The 21,624-nt window shown below is 34.7% G+C and overlaps 2 protein-coding genes across 5 annotated transcripts in view; one reads left to right on the forward strand and one right to left on the reverse strand.

Annotated features, from left to right (window-relative positions):
* Positions 1–133: 133 nt before the first annotated feature.
* On the reverse strand, positions 134–20,729 carry LOC106072344 (protein lin-7 homolog C-like). Of its 3 annotated transcripts, none has more exons than XM_056026985.1 (10): positions 11,005–11,136; positions 8,517–8,644; positions 7,745–7,848; positions 6,053–6,185; positions 5,749–5,902; positions 5,148–5,241; positions 4,510–4,600; positions 4,014–4,110; positions 3,830–3,854; positions 134–226 (listed from the first exon to the last, which is right to left on the reverse strand). In XM_056026985.1, exons 2-10 carry the CDS (start codon positions 8,619–8,621, stop codon positions 151–153), a joined length of 879 nt encoding a protein of 292 aa, XP_055882960.1. In that variant the 5' UTR covers positions 8,622–8,644; positions 11,005–11,136; the 3' UTR covers positions 134–150. The 3 variants fall into 3 exon arrangements, with proteins under 3 accessions (XP_055882960.1, XP_055882959.1, XP_055882958.1); XM_056026984.1 differs by lacking the exons at positions 134–226; positions 11,005–11,136 and adding exons at positions 2,865–3,146; positions 20,602–20,729; XM_056026983.1 differs by lacking the exon at positions 134–226 and adding an exon at positions 2,865–3,146 and having other exon boundaries at positions 11,005–11,134.
* LOC106052400 (proton myo-inositol cotransporter-like) overlaps positions 20,666–21,624 on the forward strand; it is a 43,705-nt gene continuing 42,746 nt past the window's right edge. The window contains exon 1 of one of the 2 annotated variants that reach the window (XM_056026976.1): positions 20,666–20,790. In XM_056026976.1, the coding sequence (XP_055882951.1) occupies positions 20,682–20,790 (109 nt within the window). In that variant the 5' untranslated portion in view covers positions 20,666–20,681. Of the gene's footprint in view, positions 20,822–21,624 lie in introns of both variants that reach the window. The other variant, XM_056026977.1, reaches the window with a different exon arrangement.

A 21,624-nucleotide genomic window follows, 5' to 3' on the forward strand; every position in this document is an offset into this window, starting at 1 on the left:
TTAAAAACTAGCAATTTAATATTATATTAAAATGTATAAATTACTCTTCCTTATTGAAATGAAACTTTTAAGGAAGATGACAATTTCCTCACCTGTAATTGTTCAAATGCTTGAATGGCTATGGTTTGACTCAGATCATCAGATCAGGGGTCAACAACCTTTAAACTGGTGGGCCACAAAATTAATAGAAGCATCATTTGGGCTGCAAGACACTTTGCTACAATATCTGAAACAATGACACACATTTTTTACTATTAAATTCTATAGTTAGTATACTCAGTACATAAGTAGGAAAGTATAAGTGTACCTTTTAATATTTCAAAAGTTTTAGTATTTACAGCGAACATTTCTGTTCATTATAAACAATAATAAATATGTGCAATTAGAAATATTTTTACCAGTACCAATTGTTTTTGTTTAGTGCAATTTTAAGCTTTTAGCTTTCTCAATGCACTATGATCCTATCACTTGTCTCAATGCACTATGATCCTATCACTTGTCTCAATGCTCTATGATCCTATCACTTGTCTCAATGCACTATGATCCTATCACTTGTCTCAATGCACTATGATCCTATCACTTGTCTCAATGCACTATGATCCTATCACTTGTCTCAATGCTCTATGATCCTATCACTTGTCTCAATGCACTATGATCCTATCACTTGTCTCAATGCACTATGATCCTATCACTTGTCTGAACCAGTTGGAAAAGGAAAAGTAAAGAAGGGGTATGTGGGTGAATGTTACAGTGAAAGCTTTTTTAAATAGATAAAAAAAAACTTGTTCATTAAGGTCTCAAGCTTCCACAAGGAGACTAATTCACCTTATACCACCACATGTCAAATACAATTTTTTTCCCTTGTCCCGTACCAAACAAAATAATTACCAGTAGAGGACATGTCCTCTAACAATGAATTACGCATACCAAGAGGAATATGAGGAAACTGCAAACAGTTATGTCCTTGTATCAATTTGGTGCCATACTTTCATGGAGGACCTCAGAGTGGACACCAGGTGGGAAGAGGATTCAGACATTGCCAGTGACATCTTTGAGGAGACAGGTCAAATAAGTCTAAAATAGTTAATGAACTAATTGATCTTTTTTTTTTAAATTGATTTTTTGTTTTATTTATTGTCAGGTGCAAGAAATAATTTTGCTAAAATTTTCTTGATCTGAGATTGGGTGTGAAAGAAATAAGGTGTACAAACTGTTTACCAGACAGATTGAGTAAAAATTATCTACAAATTCTGTATAAAAATAAAATGACAGCTTTCATAATTTTTTTGTGTAGGAAGCCACATTCTCTTGGCCTGTATGGGGCAAATACATCTCAGGTTTATTTTCCAAGGATTTTGCAAGAGAGTATTTGAGTCTCATTCACTTGAGAGTTTGATGATAAACATTTTTTTAACGCAATTCACAAATAGATAATAATGTTAATAAGTGTAATTTCTGCTGGTTTATTTTATTTGCAAAGTTGTAATGTCAGCTAGAAAACCAAATGTTGCAATTGTCAGTTGTTGATGCACATGCTCATCAGTAAACACAACAACTTATTCTTGCGCAAGTTCAATTTGTTCACTATGAATTGTAAGCTGATTCATAATAATTTAGCGTCATAAGCAATGATAAGCATGAAAAAATTAGCTGAGAATTCATTTTGCAGTATTTGTATAGCCTAATACAGTGTTTCCCAAACTTTTTTCTTAATGGAACACTTTATACATTCTGATTATTTAGCGGAACACTTTTGCTTTTTTTTTTTAAGAGATGTTAATTCACATGGTGGTCAACTCGTTAATTATTCCAGTAGTTTGTGAAACACCTATTCAGGCCTTACGAAACACTAGGGTTTTGTGGTACATAGTTTGGGAAACACTGGCCTAATAAAATGTAAGCACTGACCACACTACCCTCAAATGAGTCAGTATCTTAGTAACAATTTATTACCACAAGCTTCAAAGACTTCACTGAGGCATTTTTGCAGTAGTTTTTTCTTGCCCTGCAATTTGACATTAATGCCAACTCCAATAGCCTAGGACCATATGAGGGTTCATTTATGAGAATCTGTATCTCTGAGTAAAAAAGTAAGAACTTTCCTTACGTAAACCACCAAACTTCATTGTGGTTAGGAAATTTACTTTTAAGGTTGAATGATGATGCAGTGTAATACTATAGGTGAGCTAGAATTAATAGTGACGAATTGGCTTTGACACAAGTCCATTTTGGGTGGTTGCACAGATTGTAAGCCCCATCAACTGTGTGCTAATATCCAAAGTATCCCAATGCCAAACTTAGATAAACATCTTCAAACAGAGACAGCTAGTTCATAGGTTTCAAAACAATTAGTTATGCCTTGTAAAATATAAGCAGATGTACATTGTCAGAAATTCATCCCCTAAAAAAATTATCAATTTAAAACTCATTACAACTTGTACACTTCTTGAATTTAGATCTTTTTGTTTTAAAATGATGTGCAGCTAGTTTGTCATTCATAACACTTGGATTAGCTTGAACATTAAACAGATAATATGTTTTCTAAAACCGGTAGAACTGTCTAATAAGTAATTGTAGTAATTATTGTATTAATTATTAATTTCCATCTTGTTTTTAAATTTGTAAAAAGTAGTGTGATATTTTTTGTGTTTGTGGAATAGTCACTGGGCCCCGTGGAAACATTTGGCAAACCACATGTGACACGTGGCATGCTTGTTGCCAAACCTTGCTGTAGATTTTTGTTTTGTTATGGCACAAACTGAAGATCATGTACACATCTGTAAATTATCAAACTTAATAGACAGTGAACACAAAATTGTGAAGAGCAATGGAGAAAAATTGGAAAACTTTTTCATATATTTCCTAGATAAATATTTATTGATTAAAAATTTATAATTAAAAGTTTAATGTACAATATATATATATATATATATACAAAATGAATAGAAATGTGGGAACAGCTAAATGACTAGATTTGTCAACTTAAATTGTTGAATAAAGATTTGGAACAAGTTCTTGAATGACCATGAGCTTTCATGCCCTGTTCTTTGGTTTCACAATTGCTTGTGTAGTTTCTCGGTGTGGAAGACCAAAACTGCAGAAGGCTTTGAGGTGATTCATTTGATATGGACAGCTTGCCTACTTTGCTGAAATAAGATATGAGCTTAAATAATTTAGCTAGCTAAATTTTTAGGACCTAACATAACCACTAGATAGAGTAGAGTGTAGAAACAACACAAGTCTTAGGACTGCTGCCAAAAGTAGGTTATATATATACTCCAGCAAAACAATGTGTTTAGTCTTTAGGCTTTTTCAACTTGTATCCCTAACAGTCAACCATACTTAGGTTTTCTTACTTAAATGAAATGTTAGTACATCATTTTACTTTAGACAAAGTATCATCATGTAAAGTTACATCATACTAAGATTGGCAAACGATGTTTGAACGAGCCTGTAAGATAAAACAAGCACATTTTTTTTTTGTTATCAGAAAAAAAACTTCTGTGCAGGCCGTTAGACGGCTGCATTTGGTGGGATCAATAACCTAAGAGTTGTTCTAGGCACTTTGTTAAGGCTTGCAGGTTTTGCTTTTTTGTAGCGTTATTTACTATGTACTACTATGTGCACCAATGATCATAACATAGATTTTCTGATTAAATGTTCATGTATTTTGTGTAAAAAAAAAAAAAAAAAAAAAGGTACTACACCTAAAGTTGTTTATGCTCTAGAACTTCTTGACAGGGTCATATAAAATATATGCATTATGTCATGAGAAAAAGTAAAAGTATTACTAAAGTAAATCAAAGCATTTTATTACAAATTAACTTACTTTTCTAGTTGATCAAGATGATGACCTGCATGGGAGATAATTATGTTTATCTTATTTTATCTTTTTAATAAATCTGCAATGTCTAATTCAAAATTAAAATATTATCCCACTACATTTAGTCTAAGTATACTGGTACATGACTAGAGATGTCATCTACTGACTAGAGATTTGGAGCATAACTTACTGCTTTGTCTGTTCACTTTGATGCCTATTCTCTTGACATTTTGAATTAAGGCAAAGACTTGTTGGTCACTGAGTGTAGACACTGGAATACCTTCAATCTATACAACAGAGGTAGTCGACACTTGGGTAAAACACTATTTACAAAAATACAAATCTTTATTGTTATAATATAACCAATGTAGTGAAATCCATCAATTGAACTTGTAATGAAATCCCCATTTAATTAAACTTGTAATGAAATCCCCATTTAATTAAATGTATTGAAATTAGTGTTGAAACATTTTTGGTACTGGTATTATAGAAACTAGAACTTAACTCACTGACCTAAACATTACTTGAATTATGTGTTAATCTTTGTTCTCTTTGAAAAAAAAAAAGGTCTATATGTCAATGGGAATAGGATATTTGTATGTGTCATGCTGTAGTGTTTCAGTAAACCTGACATCTTGTAAGTATCCATACACTTAGAGTAAAAAATGTCCAACTCCAATACTGACCTGAACTAGACAATCATCAATGTGTAGACCTGCCCTGCTTGCTGGGGAGTCTTGATCTAATGTCACTATCTTTAAGTTACCTTTAGTATCTCTGGAAGGAATATAGTTTCAGCTGAATGTCTCTCTTACTGAATTTCTAACTGAACTCTGAAATATTACCTTTAGATTTGAAAAAATCTGGGCTGTAAATATTTTTTTATCTTTACACTTAAAGAGACAATGCTTAGTGTTAATTGTAACAATCATAATGGTGGCTGTATCTCTTTTTTGATGACTAGCCTTATTTGAAAAAGTGATTTAATCTGCCAGCATTTTATTTCAAAGCTAGATTTTTTTTATGGCAAGGAAAAATAAAATCCTATAGCCCTTAATGTCTGTTGAGATAAATTGTCCCTTTGCAGGACTATGTGTCTGAAAACATCAGTCCCAAAGACACAGATGTAGTGACAAATATTCAAAGAAACAAAGTCTATAGAGACTACACCAGGACACTGGTTCCAAAAACCTAGAAGAAAAACTCTATGGAGAGCTTCCTGATCTGCAAACCCCTGTGCTGGACATCTCAGATATTGTTCTAGTTAACTGTAAACCCTCTGACAAAAAAATCAGAAATAAATCAATCTGTACTTGGGGCCTACCTGGTGACACCACATCCAAGTTTGCCATTCTTTGATGGGTAAATAAATAGATCAAGCTCTTGATGTTGGCCTACTGGTCGTCTTAGACTTAATTCTAAGAACACACAAAATGAAGAAAAAAATCTTAATTGAACCCAAAGAAGAAAAACATAATTCAGCATCCTGATAGATCTATAAGATTTTTGTAAAGTGACATCAACTGTAAATCTGTAATCAAATAATTTGGTTACGTTTGGAATTCAAGTAAAGAAAATTGGTTTCTAATGGCAATGATTCAAGATGACTGCCCATCTAAATGGTAGACACTAATGACTGTCTCTATGCTGGTCCAAAGTTTGAATCTTGCCTGCTGACATTCTTTACCATTCAGTAAGGATATATACTTTTTTTTTGAACTAAGACTTGCAGATGGTACATTTCAAAAGGAAAGTATGAAGTACACTGATAAAAGTTTGAATTTCAGACTTTATGAACTCTTAGTGCTGAAGAGTGTTATTGTTTAAATTTAAGCTTACAGTATTATATACCGATTGAATTGTAGATTGTACCGGTATCAGTGTTTCACTAGAAGGGAACCTTGTCAAAAAACAAACAAACTTACCACTACGTGCTTGTTTATGTATAGAGTTGTCCTGGTGCTCCACCAACATAAGGACATTCCATGCAGACTGGATGACCATCACTGCTTCAGCGTGAGTGATGTTTCTGAAGTCATAGCCATTGACGTTTAGGATCTTGTCCCCAATACGTAAGCCCTGGAGAAATACAACTTCAGTTGAGCGAAATAATAATTAAACACTGTTTGGTGATAATAGAACTTTAGCTGAATGAGATAAACTGTTGAAATGGAAATGAAGTTTAACATCTCGATCTATTACATTGCCTAAGTGTAAATAGTGTAATACCCGAGACTGGCCCTGTTCTCCTGGTACAGATACAACAACAGGGGAGTTAAACTCTTGACCTCCCTGGATACCCACACCAAGATGACCTTCACTGTGTCTTCTGAGAAAAACGATCGCCTTACGACCATCAAATCTGAAACAGTTTTAAAAAAATGTCAACATCTACATCATTGTACGTTCTCTAGAAACATTATTTGTGACATTTTGTTATTTTTCTTATACCTTCCGCATTTGTTTGTGACATAGCGGCCTTAAAGAATCTGACAAAATAAACTCTGATGGTCCATAATGTAGGCCAACGCTACGGAACCCTGATGACAGGTCATATGCGAGACTGACAATATGCCTACAATTGAAAACTCTGGCCTGTAGGGAAGGATAATGCCATCAAAATGTGAGCCTTCATTCAAAAGACAAGTAGAGAAATGGTTGGAGTGTAGGAACAAATCTCAAGAAGCCCATGGAGATTGGGATGATATGCATCGCCCTGACTTAATCTTCCCGTGGTGAAGGCAACCCAGTCCTGAACAAGCTATTCTAGTCCAGAGCAAGACGGGCAATCATCCATGTCGAGGATTCAGTGGCTCGTATTCTTTTGGCTCTCCCAGACACGCCGAATTTTGTTTGGACACGTCTCTGGGAAGCCACATGCTTTTAACTTGTACGGAGACATGTTCAGGGCTTTGGGAGGGAGTATTTAAGCTTCTCTAGACCTCACTAAGTTTTGTAATGATAATTAAAATATTCTCTTTTGTCTGTGGCTTACTTTCGCCTGGTACTGCGCCTGTTATTTACACTTCAAAGAACAACATACATGATTAGAGACGAGTCGGTCATTCTGACACTTTATAAAAAACAACAAGTAAGTAATATTAATGTCAGTTTCAAATTGGATAGTTGAACTCCAAAGAAATGTTCAGAAATACTTAACAACTGAATAGCAACTGTTTGCTTCGATGTTGAAGATATGTTTTAGTAGTCTTAATTTGTAAAGATTGACGTCGGTAGCAAGTAACATGAAACAATTATCAAAAGTAGACTGTAACTAAGCTGCGTTAAATCATAGGCTCCTTTAATCTTTGTGATCATCAAGCATAGCAATCCTTAACACTTTGATAGATCAAGATGTTCAGAAGAAGTTTTTTGACTTGTTGAACTGTGCCATGTTAAGCAATGCTTCATTTATGTGACGCATTTTCTTTTGTTTTAAATTACCTTTCATTTGAAACATTATTTAGGGGCGTGATGGGATTCTACGTTTTGCTTATCAGGGTTACCTATCAGGGTTACCTATCAGACTTATCAGGGTTACCTATCAGACTTATCAGGGTTACCTATCAGGGTTATCTATCAGACTTATCAGGGTTACCTATCAGGGTTACTTATCAGGGTTACCTATCAGACTTATCAGGGTTACCTATCAGACTTATCAGGGTTACCTATCAGGGTTACCTATCAGGGTTACCTATCAGACTTATCAGGGTTACCTATCAGACTTATCAGGGTTACCTATCAGGGTTACCTATCAGACCTATCAGGGTTACCTATCAGACTTATCAGGGTTTACCTATCAGGGTTACCTATCAGACTTATCAGGGTTACCTATCAGGGTTACCTATCAGACTTATCAGGGTTACCTATCAGACTTATCAGGGTTACCTATCAGGGTTACCTATCAGACTTAGTTCTCACCTGATGCCTTGGTCTGTTGATGAAGTTAATACACTTGGAAGAGATCGGGTCATTTCATAACGGTGACGGCGAGAGGTCGTGTAGACCAGATGGTTGAAATCTTTCTGTTCCAATGAAGTCAAACATTTCAAGTTCACTTTTTAGTCAGAAACAAATATGTTATAACGATATAACACTCCATAACTAGAGAATAACTAGAGAATAGTGAAGGCCAAGTAAAATAGTCATTCATTGATAATGAACAATGTGGGCACAATAAATACAAGTATATCAAGTTAATTCGTTACTATTTTCAAACAAGGAGGGTGGGAAAAGTTCATGTTTATAACCTATGGAAGTAGAATACTTCAATACTGTTTAACACTTTATAATGGTAAACCAAGGGGCAACAACTACCACGCCTCTTTCTCTTACTACACAGAGTGATTAAGAATTGTGTTCCGTCACATCAGCTAATCGTCTATCTCTTATCGTATGTTCAATAGACTCAATATTACCGTGTATTCTCGAATATAAGCCATACCCCAATTAAGTCGCATTTGATTTAGGGATACAATGCATCCAATTTTTATTTTTAATAACATTATCTTCATTAAACATCGTGTTAAAAAAAACCAACGCGGCTGTGTTGCACAAATCAATGTATGTGTTTATGTAGGCCGTAGTCTATGAGCCATAAATTTAGGACTTTCAAAAAAAAAAAAGTGCAGCTTTTTTTAAAATCATAAAATACATTAAATTACAGTTTGACTTTTCTGTAGTTGACACCTACACGAGCCTTTAACATATTTATGTCATCAGAACTCTGGACTAGCAAGGCTTGACCACTGCTTGGTCCCAATGTCCAGTTTGCATCGAGAAGTTGTTGAAGACTCATTTTCTTGAGCTCAGATTTCTAATCTGAAAAATTAAAGTGAAGAAATGTGAAATCTACGAAGTGTGTAGTGTGGGTGTAATAGTGTGTGTGTGTGCCTGGTGTGCAATGAGCACGTAATGTGTGTGTATAACCCGCAGTTCTTTCCATTCCCATGATCCTTATTTTCCTCACACATTTGTTTGAAAAACAAAACAAGCCTGTTTGTGAACAGATATTTATTTTACGAACGCGTCTTCCCAAGATAGACAAAGACCATTCAGCAAGAACTGAATAAAGTGAATAGCAAATGAATGCAGTGAATGCAAGTGAATGCACATTTCAATATTTCTAAGCCATAGCTATATCAATCATCTAGCATGCGATATTTGTGAGTTTAGTCAAAATTAATAATGACTGAGCTACAAATGCAAGTCCTTCTCGAGAAGTGATATCTCAGAAATGAAGTCAATTTAAGTGCACTATTATTGTAATGAAGTCAATTTAAGTGTACTATTTTTGTAATGAAGTCTATTTAAGTGCACTATTTTGTAATGAAGTCTATTTAAGTGCACTATTTTTGTAATGAAGTCTATTTAAGTGCACTATTTTTGTAATGAAGTCAATTTAAGTGCACTATTTTTGTAATGAAGTCTATTTAAGTGCACTATTTTTGTAATGAAGTCAATTTAAGTGCACTATTTTTGTAATGAAGTCTATTTAAGTGCACTATTTTTGTAATGAAGTCAATTTAAGTGCACTATTTTTGTAATGAAGTCAATTTAAGTGCACTATTATTGTAATGAAGTCTATTTAAGTGCACTATTTTTGTCGTTCAAAATAGAAGCGTACTATGTTACGAGGTGGTGTTTAATTATTGCTTCACTAAGTTACGCCATAAGTTCAAAATAGAAGCGTACTATGTTACGAGGTGGTGTTAAATTATTGCTTCACTAAGTTACGCCATAAGTTCAAAATAGAAGCGTACTATGTTACGAGGTGGTGTTTAATTATTGCTTCACTAAGTTACGCCATAAGTTCAAAATAGAAGCGTACTATGTTACGAGGTGGTGTTAAATTATTGCTTCACTAAGTTACGCCATAAGTTCAAAATAGAAGCGTACTATGTTACGAGGTGGTGTTAAATTATTGCTTCACTAAGTTACGCCATAAGTTCAAAATAGAAGCGAGTCAAGAGATTTCGTGATCAGTGAATCAGTGAATCAGTGGATGAGTGAATCATTGAATGAGTGGTATCTTCGCTTATACATAATAGATAATGTTGCGAGGTGTCGCAAAATTAGTGTTTCACAAAGTTACGTCCTAAGTAATGGAGTAGGTGTTTATAGATTGTTATATGTATAATGATGTCATTACATGAAACAACCAATGTGTAAGAGTCACCTGCATGACAAGATTCACTCTAAGAAAACATTCTTTCTAATGACGTGTGAGAGATTTCGTGTTGTCTTAGAATCCTAGAAAAGTTGAATATCATACTGAAACCAAAATTTAAAAGCTCCTTACATTGCTCGTGTGAAGCTATGAAGAACGACCGAGCCTCTATTACCTCTATATCAGTACATGTGAACAGAACCAAATGATAATCGTTAACATTTAGCGTCATATAATTTTAGGTCTAAATTTAAAAAAAAATTGAAAAAAAAAAAACAACAACAACAAATTTTCCTAGCTAATAGATTTATATTTGGGGGCACAGTGGCTGAGTGGTAAAGCGCTTGGCTTCCGAACATGGGGTCTTGTGTTCAAATCTCGGTGAAGACGGGGACTTTAAATTTCGGGATTTTTAGGGCGCCCCGAGTCTACCCAACTCTAATGGGTACCTGACTTAAATTGGGGAAAGTAAAAACTGTTGGTCGTTGTGCTAATCACATAACACCCTGCTCGTTAACCGTTGGCCAAAGAAACAGATGATATTTACATTATCTGCCCTTTAGACCGCACGGGGAACTTTTTATCTACTTTTAATAGATCTAGATTTCGTCTGTCAGAAAATTGTTCAGGAATCTTCGATTTATTTGTTTTCAAATGAAAAGTAGGCCTACAATGTGAGTCGAGTTTGATTTAAAATAATGAGATACAAGTAGAGCCTAGTGTGGCCCTATTGAGGCTATAAACGTGTAGTGAAGGCCCTACTCGTGGGGGTGTATATGAAGGTGTGTCTACGTATGGAGATGTGTTGTATATGTCTATTTGTAATGTATTCTTAAGTGCCACACATTAGATCACGTGGACCGCTGTAGGTCAACATTAAAAAAAAATATCAGAGCTCTTTAGATTTAAAACAAGACAACAAAAAAACAAAGAAAACAACAACAAACAAACAAACAAAAAAAAAAAAAACAACATGAAAACTAAGCTCATTTTTCTACATGCTAAAGCTTACCGGGAAACCATTTCGCTCACCATAGCAACAAACTTTGAACATCACTCTCCTGTCTGTGAAACTACATAACCAGTGTTGCTGGACGATCCATGTGTCTGCTTGTTTCAATAAACCCAGACTTGTACCGAGCAACCGGAGAGAGGATGCACAATAGAACACAGAAAGAGGGAAAACAAAAAAAAAAAAACTGGTACGCGTGCCTGGTCATCGATCTTCTTGAAATGTGATCGATATTTGAGAACACGTCATTTTCTTTTCTCTTCATTAGACAAAGAAAACACACGGGAGACTGTCTCGTGTCTTGACTTACTTTTGATTGGAATATACTTCATTATAGAACTCTTTCCAACAGAACATTGTATTAGTTGAGCTTATTTAGACTTTATAGAAACCCCGATAAATTTCGTTTCACTTCGTAGGTTGAGAACATCTGACTGTGAATAGCTTGTCTCACAAATCTTCTCTTCACTTTGACGTGGTCTAGAGGTATTAGGACTACCAGACACCTACTTCTTTAATGGATAACAGAACGAGGACAAAACCTCTCAAAGGAGGAAAGATAGAAGACAAAACCTCACAAAGGAGGAAAGATAGAAGACAAAACCTCTCAAAGGAGGAAAGATAGAAGACAAAACCTCACAAAGGAGGACAGAAAGAAGACAAAACCTCTCAAAGGAGGACAGAAAGAAGACAAAACCTCTCAAAGGAGGACAGAAAGAAGACAAAACCTCTCAAAGGAGGACAGAAAGAAGACAAAACCTCTCAAAGGAGGACAGAAAGAAGACAAAACCTCTCAAAGGAGGACAGAAAGAAGACAAAACCTCTCAAAGGAGGACAGAAAGAAGACAAAACCTCTCAAAGGAGGACAGAAAGAAGACAAAACCTCTCAAAGGAGGACAGAAAGAAGACAAAATCTCTCAAAGGAGGACAAAAAAGACAAACTTAAAAACCAGGTCTACATTTTAATTTATGCAAAATGTAAATAATGGCTCTACAACTGAATATATTAAGCGCAATCCCTCGTGTGGAACATCTTATCTTATCTTATTCTCATTATTCTCAGTGATTATAATAACTTCCACCGAGTCACTGGAGAATAGTTATGTTATCTATTGTGCGGCCACTGAATCAACAAGCACAAACGCATTGACCAAAAAAAAAGAAATTCACAAATCTTCGGAAGCTTTTCGTTTGAACAGCCTTGAATGAACATTGAATGAACAAACAGAACTGTTCATGAAGGAGTTTGTTAGAAACGTGCAGTCTGTTTGTCCTGCTGTATGTTCATACGGTCTTAGTTAAATAACTGTACATCATCAGGGCCGGCCTAAGGCATAGGGCCTCCGATTGGTTGGGACCTCGCACAGGTCTGAAAACATTTTTTTATGGACGAAATAAAAAAAAAACTTTTGTCCAAAGTGGCTGTTGTAGTAAATAAATGGCGTTTATTTTTTTCGCTGTTTATTTTTTTATTTTGACAAATCTTATATCAACTCACCCTGTCTGTCTGTTTGTCTGTCTGGTAAAATTGTGAACACGTTTTTTCTCCCACACCGATTCTCGGATCAAGTTGAAACTTCGCACACTTATTCATTGACATAGACAAGACATGAATCAATAAAAAAGAGCAACCAATTAGACAATTAATTACTGGTAATTATTTTGTTTAATTACATCAAGGGAAACGAATACTTCAATATTCACACATATGGCTACATTTGTTGGGCTTAGTCCCCTTCATTAATTGTTTAACGGAATTTCTCCCTCGAGCAATCTTCGATCAAGTTGGTACTTTAAATTGCACCTAACAAAACATGAATCAATAAACGAAAATGCTCAATTAGTCAATTAATTATTGGTAATGAAATATTTTGTTTGATATCAAATAAGGGCAATAGCTTGAACATTATTGGAAGATATAGTCTTAAGGACCGAGTTCTTCCCGCTGAGATAAGCTTTTTTTTTTTTTTTAAATGGATTTTTAAATTCACTACATTTATGGCCTTCAATTATCTAAGGCCGGCCTAACATTAATTTTTTTTGGTACGCATGACATTAAATCCTTTATGGGTGAGTTTGGAATTATAACAATAAGATCAAGAGTCCAATATTTTCTTTCTTGAGGCTAATGCGCTGCCTATCGACCTGACACGAACTTCTTTTGCAGGACATTTGTTAACACTAAGGGCTATATATTTCCGGTAATTAATCTGTATGTCCACCACTTTCTATTAGCAATACGATTCAATCGGATTTTTATTTATGAAGACTAGATCTACATGTTTTTTCTCAATTTATATTTTTGCTGGAACAGTAGATAAAATGACAAGACTAGAAAGATTCTAATAGGGTTTGTTGGACTAGTCCGTTTCGTTTCTTTGATTAAAAAGTATTGGGCCGGAAGTCGCTTTTTTCCCTATATATCTTTGCATTTTTCAGTTCTCTCTTTAAATTAAAGTGACATTATTATGCTATAATTTTAAGTGTGCCTGATAGAGAAAAAAAATTCTGCACAAAAATACGGGTAGTTGTGATCAAACCCGATAGAGGCTATAAAAAGAAAAGACCTGAAACTAGCGCGTAAAACTACACATTTACAGTACTTTATTTGATGAGTATTTTACCCAAGATCTGTGTTGTTTTTTTAGGACTAGCTTATTTCATGTACCCGGCATTTTCCGATACACAATTTCACACACAAAATAATTGTTGAAAAAAATTGTAGTGATTTTAAACTTTAAATGATTACTTAAAAAGGTGTTACTCTAATCAATTTTGAATATTATTTTGTTATGAATGTCACTGTTTATTTTGTGTCTGTTCTAGTTTCTTAAATTTTTCTTGAGTAAGGGGTCGTTTTTCTCCTAATGGGTATACCTGATTTCTCCAAGCAGCCTTTGTAAAATATTGGTCCTAAATAATGCTATGTTTATAAACGAAAAATCGCATGGCTGCATTATGATGAATGTACGTGTTAGTTCAATATATTTTATATTACTAGGTAACTATAAATAACCGCATAAATAGACGTAAGTTTTTTTTTCTTTCTGTTAGATAAAGTCATATGGCAAATTTTTGTTTATATCATAATTCTAAAAAGGAATAATAATAGAATTATACAGTAAAAATAATCACTAAGTTTTTCTTTTAATAGTTTTGAAAGTCTAACTGAGTTTGTGTTTTTGCAGATGTAGGCTACACATTTTAAGCTACACATCTCTTCTAATTGTTTAGAAATGAGTGTAAAAATGTAGGCTTCGATATTTTTAGCCTGAATTTAAGTAGTTACAAACTTCAAACAACTAATATATTGCCTCTTCCATAAAACTTTGTACTTACAAAATAAATTTATCCAATGCTCGAAATCCTGCTTGTATACTTAGGCCCTTTTTAAATCGATCCGGTATTAAGTAGCAATAACCCCGCAAAAAAAAAAAAAAAAAAAATGAAAGAAGATTGAGATATACATATATTTTTGTGACGGTACGCACCGGTACGGGGTACCGGCACCTTTTTTCAATGTCGGGAAAAATGGTTACTTTTCTTGTAATTCAACGTTAATTGTTAATTTATTATTAGTTGAAAGTTAGGCAATCTATCAATGAGTACCGGGGCCTCTTTTTTATTTTTACTAAAAAAAAAAGCACTTTATATACTTTCAGCCAACATGCCGTATTATTAAAAACAGCTCTATGTGAACTTCTCAATCATCTAGAGTCTTAGACAGTCATTATTTTAGACTAGATTTAAGTAGAGTCTAGACCTAGATTTAGTAGGCCTATTATTAAAAAAAAAAAATAATAGTCATTATAGACATCATTCGCAATTTTATTATTAGGTCTAGGCATTGAAAAGTAAATCTATTAATAAACTATAAGTCTAAGTACTAACTTATTAAATAAGTCATTGTAAGTAGAAGTATTATAATGAATATTGTATAGATCTAGATTGACTAGATTATAGATAGATCTATAGATAGATCTCTAGTTTAGTAGATTAAGTATAGAGTATAGTAAACGTATTACAGTATTATTAGATCTATGTGTTATGTCTATATCTAATAATTAAAAAAACTTTAGTCTTTATTAATATCTTGGCTTTTTTCTAATAAAAACTGATTATAGGCATAGCATAGGCTAGGGCTGGCGAACCTATGGCACGCGTGCCCAAGGTGGCACGCGAAACGATCTTGTGTGGCACGCGACGACGATGATATTAAGAAATTTGTTTTTTTTTGGAAAAATCACGGATATCTCAAATTACCATAATTAATAACGTTCAATTAATTCCGAGAACTGTAAATAATATGGAAGAAGCGCTAGTGGATCATATTCCATATAATTTGTTCATACGACTGTGTTTCATTTGGGGAGCATAGGGCATAATAATTTTTTTTCAAGACAGTTCTTGTATTTGAACGAGATCTTTTTAGCTTCCGCCATTTTGTTGATACTGAAAACGTGTCGGTCTTACATCGATTGCTAGCGTTACCATCAATAAATTTTTATCAGAATAATTACCATAACCTGTCATTCTCAAAAATTAAAAAAAAGAAAACTAAATGAAGAAGACCTTTTCAAGAGTGGTGGACTGAAAGATTTGGAATGATTCACAGAGAAAACAAGGCCTTATGTGCCATATATTTGGAAAGTGTTGTTTGTCGGACATCATCAGTAAAACGTCATTATGAGTCCAATCACAGCTGGCTTTTAGGCAAAAGCGAGGATGAGCAAAAAGAACATATATCGCGTGAGTTTAAAAAAAGCGATTTCACAATCCAGTTCTTTTGTAAGCTTTGTTAAAAAGTTCTTCTAACTTAGTGGCTGCAAGTTTTGAAGTTTCAAAAACTATAGCTAAGCATGGAAAACCTTTAAGTGACGGTGATTATAACAAGGAAGCAATGTTAGAATGTGCGTCTTATTTGTTTGAAGACTTTCAAAACAAGGATAAAGTCATTCAGAGAATAAAGGATTTGCCAATAAGCCGAAACACGGTTAAAGCGAGAGTTATGAAATTGCACGTTAATATTCAAGAACAAGTAAAGAAGAATATTAATGCATGTCAAGCCTATTCTATTTGCCTTGATGAAAGTACTGATGCGACATCGTCCGCTAGACTGGCCATCATTGCCAAATATAGCAAAGAAAATAAAATACACGAAGAACTAATAAAATTAGCAACTTTACCAACGACAACAACAGGTGCAGATATATGTCAAACTGTTGTGACTGAACTCAGAAATGCAGGTATAGATCTCAAAAAAAATAGTTTCTGTTACAACTGATGGTGCTCCAAGTATGACTGGAAAAGATGCAGGTTTCGTTACTTTGTTTACAGGACATGTTGGACACCCACTAATAACTTTTCACTGCATTGTTCACCAACAAGCCCTATGTTTAAAAAACGGCTTAAAGGAACTTGAAGACATTATGAAATGTGTAACAGAAACCGTAAACTTCATTACTGAATTAGAGAAAATTTGAACAGCTGCTAAATGAAGTTCAGTCCAGTTACTTTGGCTTATTAATGTACAACAACGTACGATGGCTAAGCCGAGGTCACGTTCTGGAACGGTTTGTGGAATGCCTTGATGAAATTCGAATCTTTATGGATGATAACAAACAAAATTGTTCAGAATTGACAAATATTGACTGGCTTATCAGACTAATGTTTTTTACCGATTTTTCATCCCATTTAAATGAACTTAATACGAAGTTGCAAGGTTTCGGAAAATCTGTCGATCAGGCATTTGACATCTTGACAGCATTTGAGAAAAAGTTGAAGATTTACAAACGTGACATAGAGAAGGAAGAATTAAAATATTTTAACAAACTGAAGAAATTTTATGATGATTTAAAAGTTCATGATACTACCGGCAAAGATTATCAGACAAGATTATTTTTAGAGATAATTGACACATCTGCTGAACAATTTTCAATGCGTTTTGAACAATTTCGAAAATTCGAGTACACCTCCAAATTTATAAAATATCCAAATAGAAACTCTGGATTTGACCATGTTTTCTTGGATGGGATTACACGACTTTGAAATGCAACTTGTTGAGTTTCAGTCCAGCGCAATTTGGAGATAGAAATTTATTAACTTACGAATACGACTTGAATTAATTGAACGTGAACGGTTAAATGGATTATTAGAACCTCAGATATTAGCAGAAACTGAGATTCTTCATGTTTGGAATGACCTGCCTAAAACTTTCAATTCTCTGATAAAAGTAGCAACATCCATTCTGTCAATTTTCTCGTCTACTTACTCATGCGAATCTTTATTTTCTACAATGAATTATATTAATCAGATGCCAGAAGTTGCTTGACCGATGAACTAAGTGCGGCGTGTGTAACTTTGAAGAATACACGGTATACACCAGATATCAAACTGTTATCGTCTACCACACAACAGCAGAAGTCGCACTGATTGACCTGCCCTAAGACTTCAAATCTGTAGGTCAGGATAATAAAATTGAATAAACAAGTAATGTTGTTACTAAGCTGTTTTTATGCATGCAGTTAACTTACTGACATGGCTGTAGCACTTCTTTTATATAGAGGCGTCACTAGTAGACCTACTGGGCACGCAACAATCTTCATTGTTTTTAAATTGAAATTAATTGGCACTCGGACTGAGAAAGGTTCGCCAGCCCTGGCATAGGCTATTATAGATAGAATCTATACTATTACTAGATCTATTCGATTTTTATATAGGCCTATAGATCTTGACTAGAATTAGATTATAGATCTAAATATACTAATGGAGAGGTGATATGAGGTGTTAGCTAATAGCGTTGCACAAGAAAGAAACCTGGGTTTTTCTAAACTCTAATACTTGGTATGTAATAGTAAAACAGCACCTACCTAAATAAATCGTAACTGGCAATCAAAAGCCTATATTTATTGTAGTATATATAGGTCTGTGGTTGTATTTTATATAGCCTTCGTAACTTCTATAGAGAAATGACTTTTGTAATTTCTTTTAATGAAAATTGGGCTATTCGCGTCTGACACATATATAATTTTTATGTTCAGCAACAAACCATAGAAGAAACGTCTGTACTTTATAAAGTAAGAATCAAAATAACTGAAAATCTTAATGAAATGGATTGGTGTCATTACTACTGCCAGAGGCCTCTTATCGAGTGCAGTTGATCACCTTTAAAAAAAAAAATTTAAAATGCAATGGTTCAGTGAGAAACTGTGGTTTTAGACAAAATTATGGTAATATTTATCGTAGAATGAAAGACAACTTTTTTTTTTTGCTTTAAAAGTAAATTGTATGTTTTTTTTATATCTAAAAAAAAATTTTTTTTGTTTGCTTGCCAGTTTCTCTAGAAAAAAATGCAACAAAACAATTTCTTACAGTTCAATGATCTTTTAAATTACCATGAGCGCTGAAAGTAATGACGTCATGTGTCAAGAAAACATGGCAGCATTGAGACTCGTTGACTGAGACATTTAGATCACGTGTAAATTACAGTGTTTAAAATACGCTTACACTAAAACAAACAACGCAACATGATTTCAATATAGATTTATACAAGAGTTCTAGCCTCATAGTGAATGCCACACTTTGACTTCTCGTAGGTAAAAACACACATTTTTGTTGATAAACTAGACTTGGTAGACAGATGAAATGGATACGTCACGTCAAAAGCGCAACATGTCCATGGTCTCTAAGGCACCCCAAGATTCTAAGATTTGTAAGTAAATTTAGAACAAGATTCCTAGATCTAAGGTTGAAGCATAGACTGTAGTACATGTAATAGACTATACATTTAGTAAGACTAGGGCCTATACTGGATTGCAGGTCACTCAGGTCACGTGAGGTACAGCGATAAAAAGAGAGAGAACTCTCCGAAACATTGTTTCTTTGAACAGAAGCCAATATGTTGAGAACAATTTAAAACGTTTATGAAGACGATTAGTTTGATGAAGGAACATACCACTATAGTGGCTCACATAGTAAAACAAAAAAGTCATGGTTACGTTATAATACAGTCATTGAACTATTGTGACATGCAAATGACATGAGCTATTAGGCCTGACTGACGTTTTGGTTTCATTGGTGTGTTGGTCGACAAGGGACACATTCATAGTCCACAAAACAACGTTACTAAATATACTTTTGTTCACTCCAAGTCAAAGAACATGTCAGAGAGCTAGGCCTATGTGTGTGTTGTATCAGATAGCTAGGCCTATGTGTGTGTTGTATCAGAGAGCTAGGCCTATGTGTGTGTGTTGTATCAGATAGCTAGGCCTATGTGTGTGTGTTGTATCAGAGAGCTAGGCCTATGTGTGTGTTGTATCAGAGAGCTAGGCCTATGTGTGTGTTGTATCAGAGAGCTAGGCCTATGTGTGTGTTGTATCAGAGAGCTAGGCCTATGTGTGTGTTGTATCAGAGAGCTAGGCCTATGTGTGTGTTGTATCAGAGAGCTAGGCCTATGTGTGTGTTGTATCAGAGAGCTAGGCCTATGTGTGTGTTGTATCAGAGAGCTAGGCCTATGTGTGTGTTGTATCAGAGAATTCTATTGAAAAAGTGACGACTTGCCCAGTGGTTGACAGGTCAACCAGTTCTTTCAGTTTTACTTTGAGTACCTGGGAATAGTGACTTGACCTTGCCTAATAGTAGCTACAGTGTGCAGTAGGTTCGCCCAAGTCACAGACCCAAGGAAACAATTGTAAACTTGAAAGCTAATTAGCTTCATTGCCTTAAACGTTCGTATCTTGTCTTGTAATTGACAGAATCTTGGCAGAAGATAATGACGTCCTACGTGTATCCATGAGTCAATCTAGTCGTGCAGGCAAATGGAGATTTACTCTCGTGTCATGTGTTTTCCTGGCTGATTCAGGCAACCCGTCCCACGCTTGAGTGTTTTATTAGGTTGTGTTTTTGTCTTTGTAAATTATGGTTTGTAGTCTTCTATATTTAAATATCTATAAATTTAGTGGTTTTACTAATGCTGCTATTCTAGTTAAATGTATTTATTGGTCACTAATTTCACGACTTGTTTCTGTTCTCGTTACTTTGTTTTCTTGAGGGATCCCAAACAGAGGTGTTACCTAGTCTTGTCAGTTATAAACGACAGCAAAGTGACAATAATTAGATCTAAAGCTAGAGATCTTGGTAGTGATACTAGTTGAGCTAGAACTAGAGATCTTAGTAGCGGCACTACTAGATCTAGAATTACAGTCATAGATCTTATTAGCGACACTACTAGATATAGAGATCTTGGTTTTATAGTCTTATTTATGCTGGTACCGTTCACTCACATTTTTTTTTGAATCATGCAAAAAAAAATTGCGACACTTACTTTATTTCTTCAAATGATTTCTGTTTACGACTTCAAATCTACATGATTTATAAATAAATATATGTAATGGTGTATACATTTATTGGCACCCTTTTAATAGTTATAATTAGTACTTTAATGTTTGAGTTTCCCTGCTAGTCAAAACATCTATATAGACAAATAGATTTTGCAGGGAATTATTTGAAATACAATTAAAAGTATTATTAAGAGAACTTGAAACTACAGACTAAATAAATGACAGACGTACCACTAACAAAAAAAAAAAAGAGACCTACCAGTGACTCAATAAATGATAGACTGTATTTTGGGTAAAGAGACGAATCAGTACTCTACTTTCAGGATGCAGTGACTGACCATGCAAGGCGATGAAACTAGTGCGGGCACTGACAGAAGACACCCAAGCGTCATCTACTGTCTAGCGATCTGTGCTACGGTCAGTGGCTTTCTGATGGGTTACGACACAGGTCAGTGGCTTTCTGATGGGTTACGACACAGGTCAGTGTGAGTAAACTTCACAGTACAAGAAGAGAACTAGATTGTGTTGCTGTTTGACTGTTATGTTGTGTGTTCAATTGTTGTAATGTCCTAGTGTTGTGTGTCCATGTTGAAACTATTAAGGTGTACACATTAGTTATGTTTCAAACAGTTTAACGCAATGATGACGTGTCGAAAGCGAACATTTATACATATTTCTCCCACCTTTTATTAGTCTAATCAGGGTTTAACAATAGAAGACCTGGTATATATTTCTTTCTATGCACAAATACCACCTGCGCTCGAGATCCCCGAAGTCTACCGCGGTATACATTGAACACAGGTCCTCTGATGTCCACATTTCATCTACTAAGACACTAGGCCTACACAATCCAAGACTTGCTCTTCTTTTTGCCTTGGTAGGAATATAGTCTACCTACCTACATAAACTCAATTCAGAGAACCAGTGCACAATTTAGAGCTCCAGTAAGAGCTCCAGTTAGAGAAGAGCTGGTATGGGTTTTATTCTGTCCGTCTCTTTCATGGTTAGATCTAAAAAACAACAACAACAAACGAATAGTGCTTTTGAGAGTTTGATTTCGTCATCGCCTCTAGGTTTGTATTGTGGCCCTTTTGGTGCAACGGCTGCCTCGGGCTGGATGGAAGATTTTAATACAAAACTTATATCAACATACTCTGTCTATCTGTCGGATAAAGGGTGTGTATACACCCAATCTCATATCAAGTTGGAATTCCGCACAGTTATTTCATCTACCTAACAAAACAAGAATAAAAAAAAAATTTAAAAAATTAATTATCTATCG

This window comes from Biomphalaria glabrata, chromosome 4 (assembly GCF_947242115.1).
Source record: "Biomphalaria glabrata chromosome 4, xgBioGlab47.1, whole genome shotgun sequence".
NCBI classification, from domain to species: Eukaryota; Metazoa; Mollusca; class Gastropoda; family Planorbidae; genus Biomphalaria; species Biomphalaria glabrata.

Coding starts and splice junctions, on each gene's coding strand:
- LOC106072344 (XM_056026984.1), bottom strand. CDS start 8,621: ATGAGTCTTCAACAACTTCTCGATGCAAACTGGACATTGGGACCAAGC. Junction 7,849..8,516: donor TAAATATGTTAAAGGCTCGT/GTAGGTGTCAAC, acceptor TCATTGGAACAG/AAAGATTTCAACCATCTGGT. Junction 6,186..7,744: donor TCAACAGACCAAGGCATCAG/GTGAGAACTAAG, acceptor AAACTGTTTCAG/ATTTGATGGTCGTAAGGCGA.